General features: G+C 33.0%; 2 protein-coding genes across 2 annotated transcripts; both read left to right on the top strand.

Moving 5' to 3' along the window:
* The first annotated feature begins 9,599 nt into the window (after nucleotides 1-9,599).
* On the top strand, nucleotides 9,600-11,250 carry LOC107485231 (protein FAR1-RELATED SEQUENCE 5-like). Its single transcript, XM_016105748.1, has 5 exons — nucleotides 9,600-9,623; nucleotides 9,767-10,403; nucleotides 10,598-10,641; nucleotides 10,914-10,998; nucleotides 11,096-11,250. The coding sequence occupies exons 1-5, from the start codon at nucleotides 9,600-9,602 to the stop codon at nucleotides 11,248-11,250; spliced, it is 945 nt and encodes a 314-aa protein (XP_015961234.1).
* A 4-nt stretch (nucleotides 11,251-11,254) lies between these two features.
* Nucleotides 11,255-12,176, top strand: LOC107485232 (protein FAR1-RELATED SEQUENCE 2-like). Its single transcript, XM_016105749.1, has 2 exons — nucleotides 11,255-11,971; nucleotides 12,063-12,176. The coding sequence occupies exons 1-2, from the start codon at nucleotides 11,255-11,257 to the stop codon at nucleotides 12,174-12,176; spliced, it is 831 nt and encodes a 276-aa protein (XP_015961235.1).
* The last annotated feature ends 8,134 nt before the right edge of the window (nucleotides 12,177-20,310 follow it).

Below are 20,310 nucleotides of genomic sequence, written 5' to 3'. Positions count from 1 at the left end.
ATGCGGCTGCAGGACGGAGAGGCAAAGGCGGTGGAGTAGCACCACAAGCTCACCGTGACCGGAGCACAACACGCAATAATCAGAGAGGAGAGTCGGCAGAAAACGAAGATGATGTGCGACGGTGGTACAGCTTCAATGGTGCAAAACAATTGCAGAAGAAATTACTGGTTAGGGTTTATAATAAAAAAAGGGAGAGATTTGGAATTTTAGAAAATGAATGAGGATAGAATAGTCTAAAAAAAAAATAACAGATCCGTGTCCATCACTAAAAATTCGTGTCCCACCATTTTACTGAGACATAAAATACATGTATTTTGTGTATGTTTGTGTGTAACCGTGTCCTTCTTATTTTGGTGTCTCACAAACCAAACAATAGACACGTTCCACCGTGTCTATGTCTTGGCAAGACATGGACATCAAACAAACGGGGCCTTAAAGACGATGCATGGGTCTAAACACACATAATTATACGACCCTTGATCAAGAAGAGGTTAACTCTTCGGTTGTAGAATGGGGCGTTAAGTAAAGTCAGAATTCCCTTAATTCTTCTACTTTTTTGTTTTAACCTAATTAAAATTAATTAGTCCACGTCAATGATGCTGTATAATCATTAGGTTAAGTTGTCGGCATTGTTCATGCGTGCCATGCAATGCAATGAAGTCAAGAGATTATAGAGATCATCATATTTTATCATATAAAGTTTGTGAAGACTATTCTATAGTTAAATAGATTATAGATGTCTCTAGTAAAATACAGGTAGCAAAACTCGTCTTAAAAGCACCATATATATGGAGAGCATCATCTTTTAGGATTAATCTCTACATACATACAAGTATTTTGTGCTTACAAATTTTATAAATGTGAAGAAAACAAAATTTACTAAAAGCGCTGCTTATATTACGTGCATCTTTAACAGACTTTTAAATCAATTCAAATTAATTAACGCGCAAATATATAACTTTTATTTTTTAAAAGATTTGTTTCTTTTTTCGAATTTCTTGCCAAATTTGTTGGATCTCTTTCTTGCTTCGCTTTTTTTTCGATTTTCATGGTTTCTAAAATCAAGTTTTGAAATTATTTTGAAGATAATGGAACTTCAGAAATACACCCAAACGGTTACAGAAAGGATTACAGAAATACACCCAAACGGTTACAAAAATACACCCAAAGAATTTAAGAAATACACCCAAAACATGGGCGAGACAGTATATTTCTTCTTGAAATCTTTTAAAGTTTTGCTGGTTAAGGATGAGGCACATGGCAAAGACAATCTAGAAAAAAAATCTAGAAGAACAGTAAAACAGTACCTTGAATAATGTTTCTTCGTTTTTTCTGGTGATTTCTTATGGAGATTTATATCATTTTTTCTTGATTTCTTCTACTCTTCGCGAGAAGTTGGAACGTATCTTTTGTTTCGAATGTCGCTTAAATCTTGACGGCTTGCATTTTGATCGAGGAAGAAGAGGAAGAGTGCGAATATTGATGGTTTGCGTTTTGATTGAGGAAGAAGAGGAAGAGTGCGGCATAATAAACACGTGCCTTGGACGCTCGATTTTAAAGGAGTGGTGCGTGTGTTTTTTCTTAAACTTGGACCAACTTGTATAGCTTGTAAACCAAAAAAGTTTGTATGTGTAGCAGCCCTCTATCTTTTATCATGGACAAATACTATTTTAGTTTCTAATATTGGAATTAAATTAAATTCAAATTTTATCCATAAAATTTGAACTATTTTATTTTTGTTTTAAATGTACATAATAATTTTATTTTTGAGAGTAAAATAGTAAGAGAATAAGAGAAACAAAAAGATATTAATAGAAAAAAAATATATTTTTAAAATTTTTTTAATTTTATAAGAGGATAACAATATGACGAAATAAAACGTTTGAAAAAAAATATAATATTTTAAACAATAGAAACAAAAATAAAACTTAACTAATGTTAAAAACTAAAACAGTAATATACTTTTTAACATGTCTATCACAAGATAAAATAATTAATTTTTCATTTACATAATTGGTCTATTTTAATTGAATTTGATGAATAAATTAAAGTTAATAAACATGAAAGAAACAATTTCACTGTGATTCGATGAGGTTCTTACGTTTTTGTTATCTACATAAAGTTAAAATAAAAATTAATATAATTTTCTAATAATTTTAGTTTATGAAATAAAGTGATTTCCTTAAATAATTTTTACAATATTAACTAACACTTTAAATGAATAATTTATTTTTATATTATTAGAATATAATATTTAAAATTTAATCCTTAAAATTAAAATTAATTAAATATTATTGTTGATTTCAAATATATGCATTATGCATGATTGATGATAATATCAACTTGTTCATAAATCTTGGACAAATACACATTTTTTCTAAGAATGCTATTTTTGCATGAGATGCTTGTTCTTGAAACAAAAAGTTGCTTTCAAACAGGAATATTAAGAGGTTAGCATATTTTACGATTTATAATTATCAATTAATTATTATTAATATTTTTAATAATATAAAATTATATTTAATAGTATAAAATTATATTTTTTAATAATTAAATATTGACTAAATTTTAATTAACTGATGCGTAACACTTTCTAGCTCGTTCCTAAAAATTATTTTCCCCCTAGAAGATAATAAACAATAATTAAAAAGAATTCCACGAACCACGTGGCTAAGGATAGTAGATGATCCTCAGAACATACAAGAAGCTATGTAGTTAATTACATCACAATTTTAAATTAATTAAAGATACAAACAAATTAAAAGATAATAAAACAAGCTTAAATACTTAAACAGCCAAGTCAATCAACCCCCTATAACTTAAAAATTACATTGACAAATTCAAATTATTTGAAGTGGGTTTCAGCTATATCACACACCTGAAGATAAAGCTCTAAAGATCTTATGTATGTTTAACTACTTGTAACTTTTAGTTAGAATTTTTTTATATATCCAAAAGAGTAATATTAGAAAACTAATTTTTTAGTCAATATTAGTTAATTTTTTTATTTTTTTATTTATCTTAAATTGTAGATCTTAAATTATAAATCATTGACTTCAAATCATAAATTATAAGCCTAAACTCTAAAATTAGCTAATTAAAAGTTAATTTTTTATTTTCTTTTTTGAAATCATTAAAATGTAGCTAGTAATGTTTTTAAAACTTCAATAAACTGTACCTTAGCCATTTTTATGATAACATTATTTTCATCAATTAAAAGAAACTCAGAAAAATATATCATTACTCTAATTAAATACCATGTGGGTACTACAAAGTAGAAAAAAAAATCAAAACTTTACATAAAATAAAAAAAGTAAATTAAATACATGAAATATGAAATTGTAACACGTTAAGAGATTTAATTCTAAAATATTTTGAATTAATAAATTTTTTATAAAATTTATCAACTCATTTAAAATCATAATACAAATTTTTTTTTAAAAATTAAATCGCTATTTTAGCTAATACGACCATGTATGGAGTTGAAGCAAACAGAAATCAATAAAGGATATATATTATTACAATAAAGAGTTAATGTTAATAGTTTTTATTAATTTCTCTGTTTGTTTTGCTTTTATTAATTTGTTCTCTTATATATGTGATTGATATTTTAATTTTCAGAAATAATAAGCAATTATTATAATTGATATGATTATTTGTGGTTCAGAAAATATATTTAGCAAAACAACAAGGACATTATTTATTTGTTTTGATTTATGTGAATGATTGTGACTTGCCTTTAGGCATCATCATGTGATGTGAACTGCACCCATTTTGTTTTTATCTGAACACTATCTTCCACGAAAGTGCGATGAATACATATGAGGAACAATGTAGGACTCAATGTAGAATATGGACCACGTATGTGTAAATCTCCTAACTATTTGCTTACTCCAATTCATTCTGAGCCCAGTTGGATCCCTAAAATCTTTTTCCTTCTTGATTTAATGGGATACCTTGACAACAATGGGTATATTCAAAATTGAAAGCTATTTATTATTATTATCATTATTATCATTATTATTATTATTATTATTATTATTATTATTATTTGAATGAAAAAAATAAAAAAATAAAAGTAAATAATGTTTAACTAGTCAATTTTAAACGACTGTTATTATTAGTTTTATATTTTTTAAAAATAAAATTTAAATAATCACTAATTAATAACAATTAATTAATATGGAGTACAATTTAAAAGTATTTGTTAGTTTGTTGTTGATTAGACTCTTGTTAGTTATCTAGCGAGATTGAAAAAATATTAACAAAATTTCAAGATTTAGAGTGGTAATCGATTATGTGATTCGAACTTTGTCTGTAGTTTTATGTTGCTTTAATTTCTTTTTAAATTTTGTATCTTACACGTTTTAAGTTTTGTATTTCATTTATCCAAAAAAAAAATCTCTTTATAAAAGAGCATTTTGGAATGATTTTAAATGAGTGGTCCAACAATATTAGAATGAGGTATGATTGAGTGTGCTTAACTTAATTCCAAAAAATAGTTAGATGAGATTTGTTTCATGTTTATAAACTATCTAGATTGGAACTATATATATTCTTAAGAAATGGACGAATTATAATAGTAATGTTTCATTCTTTCTATTAGAATGAAAATGAGATCAAGACTAGTTTCTTTTAGCATAATAAGATTTATACTTCTAACAGATGGTTCTACTTCTACCGGAAAATCAAACTGGAGTCTTTTGTTCATTTAATAATTTAGTACAGTTACACATTTTCTATTTTATTATTATTATTATTATCATAGTGATGATATTCGTACAAGTCTATATATTTTCTCTTTTTTTTTTGTTTTTTCTTTTGGGTGCATTTCATAAGCTATTATTAATATATCGGACGTCCTTTTACAAATAATGCTGCCTGTATACACAATTGAGAATGAAATAAATATCAAAAGGAAACATATGGTAGCCATTTAAATATGACCTAGAAAATTAATTGAGATATTAAAAATATCATAAACGAAAATATCTTTTCCATATGGATAAACCATATATATGTGATCAACAAATAAATATTGAATGCAGTGTAAGTGTTAAAGTCAGCTATTTTTATGAGCTTTTTTGGATGAAAAAGAAATGAGAAGATTGGAGAACTAAGATATATATACCATTTTTCTTATATATATATATATATATATGTATGTATGTATTTTTGGCCGTTATTCACTATGATTGCGATGAGAAGAAAAGAGACACAATTTTATTATAATGAAAAAAATATTGAAATAAAAAGAAAAATATTTTTATTTGTAGAGAACAAAAGAGAAAGGATAGAATAAAACGCAAAACAAAATTATTGTTTACACTTCAATTATTTGATTTGTTAGAGATATAACTATTTATATTATCTTTTTTTATCAGTTTAAATGTTTAGAATGAACAATTTTATGACATAGTATCAAAGTTCATTAAAAAAAGTGTTAGGAATATAACTATTTATATTGTCTCCTCCTATCAATTTAAATTTTAAAATGTATAATTTCATGACACATCTCTCCATTTTTATGTTTAAATATTCCAAATGACAAACATATACATATGACTTACACATTTTAATCTATGTAAAATTTGTATATAGTTAGAATCTTAATTTAACTTTTCTAGAATTTGAGTTAGTGCTTAAATTTTACTTAATTTATTTTTTATAGCAATTTTTTTAAAATTATTTATTTTTATAATTTTAAACTAAATATTAATTATTAATTTTATTTTGATAAATTATATACCATTTTAATTAGACATCATATATAACAATCACTTTAATAATAATTTACATTTTATGTATTAATTTTACAATACGTGTAATAACTGTCTTTCATTGTTGAGACTTGAGATCTATTGGTGTAAGTGGCAACATATCTGTACCAATGGTCCAACGTTACCTTATTAAGTGGTACCATATCTGTACCAACACTCTCATGACAGGCATTTCTTTAATCAAAACACTATTGACCACAATGCATGTACACCAATTTTATTTTTGATTCATGCATGTTTTGCATGCATGTACGGTTGTCGTTTCTTTCTTTATTCTCTCCCTAAAACCAATAATTTACCGTTAATAAGAGGACTGAGTGACAGTCTGACAGACATGAAAAATATAAGAAAAGATATATTCAATTTGCTTTCTATCCATTTTGTTAAACGACCTAAAATGACTCTTATTTAGAGATTGATAGGCTTTACTTAATACCTAAAATGATGTCATTAATAGGATATATATAGGTAAATATTAAATTGGTATTCGAAGATTTTGATACTGATAAAATAGTATTTGATTTTTGTTAATGATAAAATAGTATTTAAATAATTTTAAAATTTGATAAGCATGCTCCTAAATTCGTCGGAGCACATCTCTAACGAAAATATTATTGAATTGGCCACCATATTTTGTTAGGATGGCAGCCTTGTTAATGTATATACCTAATTGAAATTTTAATTAAACAACCCAATCTAACCTAAAAAATCAAGACACCAAACCCTCATTTTTGGAACCTAATCCCCTCCCTCCCCAACACACTCCCTCAACCATGAGTTATCCCAAACCTAAAAAATTTCTCTTAAACCCTAATCTAGCAAACGATCCCCCTTCCCAACGCACTCTTTTAAAACTATACTAATAAACGCAAACATAATAATATCAAAATCTATATTCAAATTTAAATCCAATCAAGCAATCAATTTTAGTATTAAAACCACAACATTCATAAAAAAAATTAGAGAAAGAGAATCAAGGAGAAAGTAGATTGATTCAATGAGAGAGATGAAGTCACGGAGACAAAACAACAATGCTTGAGAGACAGACCCGCAAAGATAAACTTGAGAGGACAGAAGCAGAGGTAGAGAAGACGAGCCATAGCGGAACCTAGATAGTAGCTTCAACACAGACAAAAAAGACGCAGAGATGAAGTGCAGGGATGACGCGACGCAAATGGAGACAACAGACGACACAAGAACTGGAGGACCTGGTGATGAGACGGCTAGCGGACGGAGAGGACCCAATGACCGTGCAGTGTCGGTGACGAGATGGCTGGCGGACGTAAAGGGCCTAGTGACGGTGCGGTGTCAGCGACAGAGAGTGAAAAGGTTGAGGCGCCGTTTTAGAGTGAGAGAGTGAGAGAGTGCATTGAAAAAAAAAAGTGGAAATTAGGGTTAGGAGGATTTTTCAGGGTGGACTGGATTAATTAATTAAAAATTTCACCTTAGCATCGTTCTCCTTGAAGATGTATTCTGGCGAGTTCATGAGAATGCTTGCCAAATTATAAAATCATTTAGGAATTATTTTACCAAAAAAAAGTCAAGTTCTATTTGCTAATGTCAAAATCTTTCTAGTACCGATTTAGTATTTTATTATATATATATATATATCACATAAGAAATAGTTAAAGACTAATTTAACGTTTTTGTTTTCTCAAAAATCACATTATTTTCAATAAATAAATAGATAAAGATTGATTTGAATATTAATTCAAAATTTAATAATATTACTTTATTTGTTCTCCTACTTCTATAATTGAGAAAGTATTAGCTAGCTAGAATTCTAGATAGAAATAAGATAGAATTATTTCAAAACAAGTGGTGGGGTTCTTTTTGTTAGAATTTTCTAGGTTTGTTGTTCGTGTTGCTTAGTGATGAATTGATGTTTAATAAAAATGGATTGAATAGATATTCCCTTGTATTTAATTTGGTTCAAAGTCTACCAAATGCGTTGGGAGTCAATTCTATCGTCAATTTCCTAGCTACGCGTTAACGTTTCTTGTAAGAGTGGGGTGAATCCACCTAGCCGACTGGAAAAGTTCACACTGCCTCATGCAGAGTTATAGCTAATTATAAAAATATTATTCCTACACTAAAATCAGTTACTAAAATCAATTACTAATATATTTATGTATAAATATATATGAAATTTAATTTATTTTTAATATATATTTATATTTTAACATATATTTTATACTAATAATTAACTTTAATAACCGATTTTATTATACATGTAGTATAATTCAACTTATTAATGTCATGCTCATCGTTTCTATTTAAATTTAAAACAGAAATATTAGATAACTAATATTTTTTTAAAAGAAAAGTATGAGGAATCAATACTCTTATTATATACAATGCATATAATGGGGTGTAATTGAAATTAAAATTAAATTATGCGTAATGAGGATTTAATTAAAATTAAAATTGAATTATGGTTACAATCATTAATTATGAAAATTTGCTAATTTGAATGGTTAAAAAAATTAGGATTCAGTTTGACGAAAACATGAACCATGATCATTTCTATTTGAACGGCGCCGACAGAAGCAAGAACGCAACCCCTCTCGTCGACGTTACTATCTCATTTTCTCACTAGCTCATGTGTGATCACCTGAAGTCTCTCCCGGAGAAGTCAAGGTCCGCACCGGTGAACGCCCAGGAGCGCATTTCGAGCATGTGGCTCCATCTGGCGGCACCGCATCACGTCCTTCCGAGCGTGTGGCTCCTTCCGTGGTCTATTCGGTTTATTTACCATACAAGATAAAGGAGTTAATAGTGTCTCTCCTTTGATACGTCCATCGCCACGTGCTAGTTCATAAATAGCGTATAAGGTCGTGCAGTCTCCGTGTCATGTTTCATCATCCATTACTGACTACAATCCATCGAAACCACTTGAAGAAGCTCCAGACCATTTTGTCGCCGACGGTCAGCAGTCTAATAAGGTGAGAATGGTTTGGTGAATTGATCACCATGGATGCTTATTTATATATGATTTAGATGTTCATCTTTGTATGGAGGGTATAAGTGTGTTAACTTGTCATAGATTAGTAATATGCAAATTTAAACCAGCATGTATAAGCAATTTATTTGGTACACTGGACAAGTGGTTAGTTTAGAAGTAATCACCCATTAATGCCTACAGAATAATATTATTAGTGTCTTATATTGTTAAATATAATAAAATAAAACTAACTGCATTGGTATTGTTAAGACTTTTCTTGAAAATGTAAGCTGAATAGAATAATAAGAGTTATGCATGTTTAGATTCGGAATACATGTAATAGTATAAATGATAGATGGCATATGCATTAAAAATGCCACTTTAGTTACACTGGATTCATAAACTAAGTAATGAAATAAGTGCATGTTGGTTGTATGTGCTACTTTTTTATATTGGTGGTACACAGTGTGATATAGCACAGAGAATAGTAGTAGTTAAAATGTTTATATAATAGGTTAATTAAAATAATAAATTCAGTTTCTATCAATAGGTGATACCATGCATTTTTTTCCAAATTAATATTGATAGGATGATACGGTCCAGTTATACATTTGTATCCTTATCTATGGAGTTTGGTGAGGATTTTGGTGCATCTCATTTGCTAGTTGATTATCTAAATTGTTTTCATGAATCTAGTTTTCTGTGTTTCTTTTCGTGATTATAGGCCTTTCCAAGATTGGATGTTATTAAGGTTGCAAGTAAAGAAATGGATATTTGTTACGAAGTTTGGATTTTAGTTTCATCCTGTATTATAATGCTTGGTACAGTAACCATCCTAAATTTACATTTGATCATTTATTTTGCGATTATAGGACATGCCGCTTTTAGATCTCTCGCAGGTTGGAAGTGAAGAGATGGATCCTGGTCACTAGGTTTGGACTCAAATTTAATTTTTCGGTGTCTTGTAACCGCATGGTTGATTTGAACATTAATCATTTTTGTTTTGTTTTTTTGTTGTTTTTTTTTTAAATTTGATACTTAGGTACCGGATCACGATGGCCTTCAGGAAGATGAAATACCTTGTGTTGGAATGCGGTTTGATCAATTGCAAATGGCTCATGAATTCTATGTGACATACGCAAAGAAAGTCGGGTTTGCCACTAAGATACGGACGACAACATGTGATAAGATCACAAATCAACCCATTAACCAAGCTATTCACTGTAATAGGGATGGGTTCCGTGTGTCTTGTGTCAAAGCGTCAACGCGGAAGAACAAGATCTCAGCCGCTAGGTGCAAAGCAAGGATATACGTGAAGTTTGACAAGGAGACGCAAGACTGGATTTTCTTCAAGGTGGAGCTTAGTCACTCGCACCCATGTTCAGCGAGGAAGGCGGTGCACTACCATGAGTATAGGCAGCTGACCATGCATGCGAAGTGCGTGATCGAGGATAATGATGAGGCTGGGATTCGACTAAACAAGACTTTCCTAGCTTTGAAAAATGAGTTTGGGGTCCCATCTAACCTGGGATACTTAGAAAAGGATTTACGAAACTATATTACAGCTAGGCTCCGAACCAGCAACGTCAACATCGATGTCAGAGAGATGATAAACTATTTCATGAGAATGAAGGACATCAATCCAAACTTCTTCTACGCGGTGAATTTGGACGATGACTGTAAATTTCAGAGTGTTGTATAGGTGGATGCAAGGTGTAGGGCGTCGTACGAATATTATGGAGATGTTGTGTCACTTGATAGAACATACAGCACAAACAAGTATGGAGTAGTTACTGTGGGGTTATTTTTCATCTTTTTTTTCCTAATTTGGTTGTGATTGATGTTTGTTTTTTGTCGTTGTTTTTGCATGTAGGCATGGATTACCGTTTGCGTCGTTTGTCGGTGTCAACCACTATGGTAAGTCGACTATCCTTGGTTGTGCTCTCCTTGAAAATGAGGAAATCCCAAGTTATGAGTGGGTTTTCCACCAATGGGTCAAGTGCATGGAAACTACTTCACATCGAATCATCACCGATCAATGCAAATCTATTTTTTGTGCAATAAAAAATGCGTTACCCGATACACGCCACCGGTGGTGCATCTGGCACATTACGAAGAAGTTATCGCACAAGCTTGGAGGTTATCGCCGGTACAGAGTGTTGTATGATGAGTTCAATGATATTGTGTAGAACTTTTGGTTCGAGAAGTCATTTGAGGGTAACTGGTATGAATTCATAGATGAGCACAACTTATATAACAACACATGGCTGTCAGGTCTGTTAGTGTACAATTATTCTTTGTTTATTAATTGAAATCTTTTTGGTAGGTGACTTTATATGATTTAATAAAAAGTTTCTTTTTCTTTATGTAGACCTCTTTGATGATCGACACATGTGGGTTCCAATATACTTCAAGGGTGAATTTTGGGTTTCCATGAGGAGCATGCAAAGGAGTGAGAGCATGCACTCATTCTACGGAAATTTCTTACACAGTCGGACTAGCTTGGTCCAATTTGTTCGCGAATAGGACAATGTGCTTGGAATTAAGGAGCAAAGACACTATCTGCATGTTTAGGAATGTTCAAATAGAGTTTGTCAAGAAGGCTATTTGTAGGGTCTCTGTTGTTGCTAAAGAGGGGCCAGTGGCATGCATGAAGGTTAAAGAGGAAATACTAGTGAATGACACAATTCTTTGTGTTTTGTACGATGTCCACTTCGATCGGTCCACGCAGGAGGTTTGTTGTGAGTGCAATCTATTTGAGAGTTTAGGAGTGCTATGCTGTCATTGTCTTGAAGTCTTCCAAGCTTACAAGGTGTATAAAGTACCTAATCGATATGTTCTCCCTCGTTGGAGCAAGAACATAAAGCGCAAGCATACTTATGTCAAGAGTAGTCACGACGTCAGTCGGTCGGATGAGAGTCATGTTGCATTCAAGGGACTATGTGCACACTTCTACAACATTGCTCAGGATTTTGTAAACGACGACGAAGAAATAGCCTTGCTTCATGCTGCTCTAGAAGAAACAAGAGCTAAGTTGACTGCTCACCGTGCCAAGAAGAGGTCTGAGAGTGTGGCGGACTCCCACAACAATATTGGCTCAACAAGTTCAAACGTTGCCACTGTGATGGACATCCAAGCCCCATCGAAGGTCAACACAAAGGGTCAGCCAAAGAGTAAGAGGCTCAGTGTTGCCCTGGAGAAGTCATTTAAAAAATCTGCTCGGAGGAGAAACAAGCATGACCCCCCAGTAAATGTGTGTATCAACCTCGACCCAGCATCTTTATTTGGTATTGTACTATGGAAGAAGTTAACTATTGACCTTTTGTTTTGTTAACTAGGTGATTTGTCCGGAGCCAACTCAAGATGTAAGATTCGGTGGTGTTGTAGGCCAGGTTGATCCCGAACAAGTTGGTGGCTTCATGTCTTTGTTAAGCTCCTTTAGCAAAAGTTAAGATTTGTTATACAATCCATTCATTTTTTTTCCAAATTAGTGGAAGAGGCTGGTTGCATGGGATAATCATATAGGTTTTAAGTTTCTATGCAGTTGATCAGAGAGTAAGATTGGATTGATTACATGAAGCATGTTAATGTCACCCGAGTGAACCCTTTTGCGTTATTTTATTCCAATGAATTGAATGCATAATGAATATACATCATGGTTTTTCTTTTACTTCGGATTATCGGTATTCACCTTAAACATGGTTGGGTATCCGTGGGTATTTCTGTGTGCAGCGATTAGTTGTTTTGATAAATTTTGACCAAGTTATACTGGATGTTCATTACAGTAAAGTATAGGATGTTTAGTTTACCTGTATTTGAGGATGGTCATTGATCGCCTACTCCAATATGCGCACACATGCCTACTTTACTAAACAACTTTGATAACCACAGGAATCTAAGTTGCAAGAGAAATAAAATCATAGAGTCTTTCACGGTAACATAACCAATAAATTCTTCTCATGTGCAACAACAAAATTCATCCTGATGTCATTATAAGCTGATAAATAAATCCCTGGGTATATCAGCAGCAACTTTCACAATTATAGTATGGTAGCTGTACGTGAAAGGGCATTATTCATTTAATAAAAGGTCATTCTTTTTTTATAAGGAATTTTTAGTATGTTCTAAAAGTGCATTAACATATACACTTCTAATTTTTTAATGATTTGCCTAATATGCCTGTAAAAAGTAAATTACAATATTTGTTTGTTTAATATACAGTATTCTTTCATTTTAAATAGTAACACGAAACATAATTATCTTAGTTTAATTAAAACTTATATCTATGGTATTAACTTCAAATGTATTTTTAACTAATATTCTATTGTTAATTTAAATAATTTAACTAGTTGTAAATTAATACGAAAAGGATTATATATTATATTTATTATCAATTATGGTGATTATATTATTCTATAAACATTAAAATGTAATACATTATATAAAAAAATTCTTTATTATTTGTTTCTACACTCGGGGGTGACTATAAATTTTTGGAATTTTATTAAGACTTCGAATCAAATTTAGAAATAACAATTTTTTATTAATGGGTGGATGTTCATTTTCACTCTTCGAATGGATGTTTATTTGTAGGTATTTGTCTATGTCACGAACTTCTATGTTTTAGATTTTACCAAATTACATTGGATGTTCATTATAGTACATTATAAGATGTTCAGTTTAATTATAACTGTAGATGGTCATTGTTCCCATAGTCTAATATGAATAAATATGACTACTTAACTATACAGCTTTGATAACTCCAAGAATCTAAGCTGCAAAAAAACAAAGACCCTTACACGGTAACATAACCAACGTATCATTTTAATGTCGATCCTAAAAAAATTCATCCTGAAATCATATAATTCTAATGTGACATAAATAAATCCGTAAGCATATCATCAGCAAGTAAAATAATCACTATATGGTAGGTGAATTCACTGGAGCTAAACCTAAGTAAGCAACTTCTTCCTCCCTTTGTGCACTGCCCCCTTCGGTAATTCTTCTGCACATTCAATCAATGACCTCGTGCTAGGTGCAGTATACGGTGAACTAACGTCCTTCTTCTTGTTCCGTAGTGCATTGCGCCGAACAGGTTTACCCGTTTCCTCCAACAACGAAATAAGCTGTTGAATCAATGCATTATGTTGGCCACAAATAATGTCCAGCATCAAGTCCATCCTGTATGATCTCAGTGAATCCTGAGAGAACATTTAGCAGGGGATTTTGTATTAAGAACCGTTACATTGATATTCATACAACATGAATAATGAAATTCGGGCAAATGTTTACAATAACAAACCTCGTCCCATTCGTAGAGTTCACGATCTTCTGTCCACCTTTCCATTAGTTTAATAACACACATGCCACAGTCAAAGCTACGGGAAAATAAAACACTATTCCAATTAAGATGTCAAAAACCTGCTACGTGCTATGCCACATTAGTTAAAGAAAACTTAAATATTCTCAGATTTGGACTATAATTTCATCTCACTTGTTCGGTTGCATTGGGACCTTGGCGTAGGAACGAGCTGGGCCGTACGTACTCCGAACGAAGGCAGGAATAGCAATGCTTGCCATATCCTCACACAGTCTCTCCTGAAAATCATGGAACGAACAGACTTGAATAACATGCTATCGTCTTAGATAATATACCTGTATACTAAATAAAAGAAGTATATTATATTACCACATATGCATCGAGCTTATCTCGTTCATCATATACTGGTACAGAATACAAACTGTCGAGTATAGCTATTCGCTTCGCATTCACCTCAAATGCAGATACCCACCAATGACCTCCCCGACAATAAGGAAATAACCACTATAGTAAAACAGTGCATATGAATGAGTCTATCTCGTTAGAAAAAAATTGTTAAGATAAAGAAGCATATTGATCTCACTCAAGCATTCAAGAACCACATCATACTCACATCATAGGATAACCAACTTCCAACAACATAGTAGAGTAAACTCAATCAACTATAATCATGTATTTAATATTCGAATCCAAAGACTGCGTGAGGCCACATATACAAATTATGGTAAAATTTTTCAAATATGAAAAAGCAACTTACCCATTTTCTCTCTGCTGCCACTACTTTGTCAAAGAACCTTGTATCCTCACCGAAGCTTGGGCTAAGATTGGCATAAATTGGCCTCACACCGTCAATAAATGACGCCATATGCTCATTTCGTGTCACTGATTCCTGCAAACCCACACACATAGTCAGAATCTAAACGAAAACTTTTTCACTGTGAAATCAGAAGAATGTAATTACCAAGATGCCTGGAGACACGCAATAGAAATCTCACTTGAACCTAGATGACTCGGTGTCGTTGAAAGAGTAGCACATCCATTGAATTACCTAAAGAATTTATCTGGCAATTGTAAATTGTATACCGATATAAAGATAGGGAATTAAAGCGCATGAATAAGTTCATATACTTACGCAGTTGTTGACCCAATTGCGGGGTTTCAAGGACCAAAAGTCCTTCCTTTGTAATACCATGTAGTCCCATCCTTCATACTTAGCTAAATCTTGATCCTTGTTCAAGGACGAGTCCACTATCCATGATCTGATTTGTTTCTCCTTAATCTCCCCCAACTTTATTTTTTTTAGGCTTGGATGAATTGATTGAATCGGGGAAGGGGTTGGAGTATTCTCAAACTACGTTAAACCGAGTGAAGAGCTAGGCTCCCTGGACTCGGTGTATGGTAGCCTGATTTGTTTGGCAACACAGTTTGTAGGGGCTGCATGATTATGGCCTTTGATTCACACCCCTGTTAAATATTATTCAGAACCTCCTCAAATTCAGGACACTAAACAATCGAGATGTCGAATTCGCTGCAAAAGAATGCGACATGAAGTTAGCTAAAACAACAATTTATGACTAGGTAGACGGCTAATCACAAGGGAGGGTATTACAAATACATAAGAGAAACATACAACATAGTTAGCTGGAAACTACTAACCGATCAAAGTCATAGTCACTGAGCTGGACATGTGCTGCTGGTGGCGTGTGTGGAGATGCATCCGTGTGTTTAGTGTTTTCTTCTATAGGACTTTTATGATTGCCCTTGGCACACGGGCTCTGCTTGTTCTGCATCATGTGGTCAAGGCTGCTGTTGGTATAATCGTATCCTTCTAGCAAGCGGAATGTGATCACCCTCATCAGAGTCCGGAACTACCAATGGTGCAGCATTGCTTACTATGCTTTTTTCTCTTGGAATTGCTTTTTTGGTGCCGATTCTAGATCGACTTCTGCGGAGAATCAACTTTATCCTCGTACCAGGCCTGTACTCCTGTGGTGTATATTCATACATATCGTCACTTGCACTAAGAATACTACAACTCTTCGTAATAGGTATCGTCATTTGAATTGAAAATCATGAGCATAGGCAAACATCAACAACACGACTAAAGTGAACATCCAAAAGCCCTACTAAAGGGAACATCAAAAACAACACTAAAGTGAACATCCAACAAGGATACACAAACATGAACATCCTTCGTGGAGCATCAAAGCTCTCAGTTACTACCACACAATTCATCAATGAAAACTATTTATACACAATCCACCATCTTGGCAGCCGCATAAATTCAATTATTTCATAAACGAAAAGCCATGGAAATAAACAAAACATAATTCATATTTATAGTTCAGATCAGTACATAAGTTGAGCATTTCAGTTGCATATGTCTAATTACCAAACTCAACCCAAATAAAAACTTAACAAAAGTAACACACAATGAATGTATTCAATTAAGCATTCACAATAAAATCACCCCATACAACCACATCAATCATCAATGCAAACTACTTTAAGACACTCCATCATCTTGGCAGATGCATAAATCAACTATTTCATACACGAACAGTGATGGAAATAAATAACTCATAAGGTATATATCTAGTTTAGATCAGAACCTCAGTCGAGCATGTTACCTGAGATGTAGTACTGCCTCTAGTAGATGGTGATTGGTCAGCGTCCCTGCGGGGCCTTTTACTCCTTCCCTTCTCGTTAACTACTTCATTAGGAGTTTGTTTTCTCCTTTTTTTCTGTTTCCTTGCATTGTTGACTATGCAACCCTGTGTGTTCAGCATGGGACAACAAATAGATATAAACATCAACGTGAAGATCCATTTGCATCTGTGTTCCACTGTATTGTTAAAAAGAGACTAGTAGAGATTGAACCTGTGAGATAACATGGTCGACCTTCTTATCAAGTTCATTAGTGGTCCATTCAACAATCCAAGGCTCGGGTACACGACATGCATACAACGAACCATGCTTTAAGTGGTGAAAGTACAGAATCCATACACAAGTAACTTGAATTTTAGGACTTAAACATAAAGCCATAGATCGTTATTAAAGTTAGGTAATTTATTTGCAATACCAACAACGTGAACATGCACTCGCCACATGTTTTTCGGTTCTCGTCTTGGAATTTTCTTATCACATCTCGTAGCCACTTTAGTATCTGATATGGCCAATGAAATCTTCTTGGGTTAGATACATCCAATATCGGAGGGAGGTGCCATGGAGAAATAGTCTGCTGGCTTGTAGGGTTAAGAAACATCTTCAACACAATCATGATAAAGTATCTTCTAAAGCTCAGCCTTTCTTGCTCGGTCTCCATCGAACAGGCAAAGAGAAAGTCTCGCAGCTGGGTTGTAGTTTTCTTCTGAAATTTGCTCTTTATTGCCAAATGCGATTCATTTTTTTTGAAATACCGGTATTGGGTCACCTGCGCGAAACGAAACAGTTTACCATGATCAGTACATGTCAACATGGGAAAAAGCATAACCACAAATCGGGAGTTTTACACCTTACACAATTTACACTCACCTTGCGAAGGTATGCCGAATACATTGCTGATAAGTTCGGCGGTAATGCGAATGTCGCCGGCGTCGACCCTCAAAGTGTTTGTCTCCACGTCAAAGGCCCTAGCTAGTTGGAGCATGTTGCTCTACTTCACATGCCATTGTGGTACTTACCGCAGGTAGTCAAATCCAATGGCCTCAATCTCTGCTAACTTAGCCTGCTCATTATGTCGTTCTAAATGGGTAAATAAGTTGTTAATGTAGCAGGGTGAGCATCGCGTCTCAACTAGTTTCTGTTGACTAAAACAAAAAAGGATCAGCATATTTTTCTAAAAAATAACCAACTATGTTCAGTTATTAATGTAACCAATGGGATACCTTTTTACCCATCTGAGTGTGTCGTCGGCCGGTTGAGGGATTAGTTTGGTCGAGCACTGTGCTAATTTACACACGCAATATTCAGCCGGCAACCCGAGTCGTAAAGTCTTATAAAAGAGGCTGGTAAACTGTAGCTAAATAACGTAAATAATAGCATTATATTATATTGCAATTGATGTCAACTTAATGATTGGGCGCTATATGGCACGACAATATCATACTTATGTATCCAGGCAAATAAGAAATATTGGACACAAAGATTATAGCCTATTTCATATAAAGATCAAACCTCATAATTTCTCTTTTGTCACCATCCATAAATGAGATAAAAAAAACTAAATCATGAATACATAGCATCAAATACGTAATCCAACCATCAAATACTCTATCAAGGCGACCATCCAAGCTGTACAAGAGAAGTTACACACACCCTATGTGGAGGAGCACAGCCATCAATTACAAATACACCAAAAACAACCACATATCATGCACAGTCTAACAAAACAAATTATCACAAGCTTCCTGTGTTAACATCATCTATCAACAACGATGGCAATATTAGAAACTGATGTGAAATACAATAAATTAACCCATAATCACATTTACTTTGCACAAAATAGCATAACACACAAGTTGCTTCTCAAATGCATCAAACCTATCCTTAGATCCATATAGCATATAATAGCTTGTTAGAGTATCCTAAATGCAATTTTGTCGTCCGGGCCTAAAAATCTAACGGTCCAGGCCTGTTATGAAAATTTAATTAACTTTACCACAAACCAATAACAACAATTTCGGCTAATTCTTTGGTTGCAGTGGCAATAGGAACACAGCAATAATTAAAAATTGACGACACTAGAATAAAAATTGAAGAATAACCATCCAATATACTACTAAAGTAACCATCCAACAAATATCAGCCCATTTTCAACAATGGGTTCCCAGTATACGACACGTTGCATGCACATGTTCCACACAGAAAGGGACAAAAAAATTCAAATTGACTACTATATAAACATGATCCCAAACATTTCTGACCTTTCCCACGCCAAAATTAAATCAACACGCATATGAAGCTCCTAAACTAACTACATACTCTACGGTCTCTGCGATAATAAACAGCAACCACGACTTTCTCACCATGGGTCATCAGGGATTTAATCAACAACATATATGTACATTCAAACATGCAACAGGGATTATCAATCCAAAAATGAACAAAAAAACCCACTTACATTGGATAATTATGATTCTTATAGAGGTGATATTCTTTATGTTTCCGGTGAAATGTACGTTGACGAGCAGGTGGGGATTCTTTCCGGGTCGGCTACTCCGATGGTTGGAGAGGAAAGTGCCCACGCGAGGAGAACTCAGCTGCTGCACGGTTCGTTGGTGATGGCTCCTTGATTGCGTTCCTGATCGCCGGCGTCGCGCTCAGCTACTCCGTTGTAGAGACTGTGGGATGATCAGGACCAAGAGGGCATCATTCTTGATGCCAACGATGAGGATTAATGGGTTGATTGGTGACTTTGCTCGGTTGCAAAAGGGATTGTGTGTGAGCAAGGATTGAGAGGGTTTGGGTTATGCGCCGTTACTAGAGTGTTCAAAGATAGAAAGGGTTTGGGTGTGGGGGGTGGGAAAAAAATGGGGAAACAAAAGGGTTGGGTGATTTGGGGGAAAAAACGTAATTACGAGAAATTGGGTGGTATATTAAACTAAATAGCCATAATAGGATTAGGGTTATTAATGGGTTAATTCTTTCTATTAATATTAATTAGACCTAATAAACGGTCCATTGTATACATTGTATACATATTTCATTGTCTCCCTAGCGGTGCTCTTTTTTAAACTAAGTCTAACGAACCATATATATTATATATTTACGTGCGTTTTTTTATCTCTTTTTTCTTTGTACACAACTTTCATATACGTTCTCTTTTCTTTTAGTTTGTGATTTTTTTCTTAACGATTTCTTTTTTTACTTCTCTTTTTTCTGTATTTTCTTCTCTTCTTCATTCCTTTTCTTTTGTGCCATTACCATGCATCTTTTTTCTTTGTTTTTTTAGTTTTTCTCTCTCTCAAAAAAGAACAATGACAAGAAGAGAATAAAAAAATCTATTGAAAGGAAGAAAAAAAAAGAAGAAGAATCTCCACAATTAAAATTTCAATATTTTACAACTAAACTTCATATCCTTTTAACTAAAATATTAGTATTTTTTACAAGAATTTTTTTGTTTTTTCTCTCTTGTTATTCAACTAAAAATATGTATAATTCAAAATAATTTATGTACTTTTTAACTAAAATATTAGTGTTTTTAAAAGAAAATTTTTGTATTTTTTCTGTTATGGCTAATAAGGTAATTAGCATTGCAGAATCTA

This window comes from Arachis duranensis, chromosome 4 (assembly GCF_000817695.3).
Source record: "Arachis duranensis cultivar V14167 chromosome 4, aradu.V14167.gnm2.J7QH, whole genome shotgun sequence".
Taxonomy (NCBI): domain Eukaryota; kingdom Viridiplantae; phylum Streptophyta; class Magnoliopsida; order Fabales; family Fabaceae; genus Arachis; species Arachis duranensis.
This window is presented reverse-complemented; position numbering and strand designations above follow the sequence as displayed.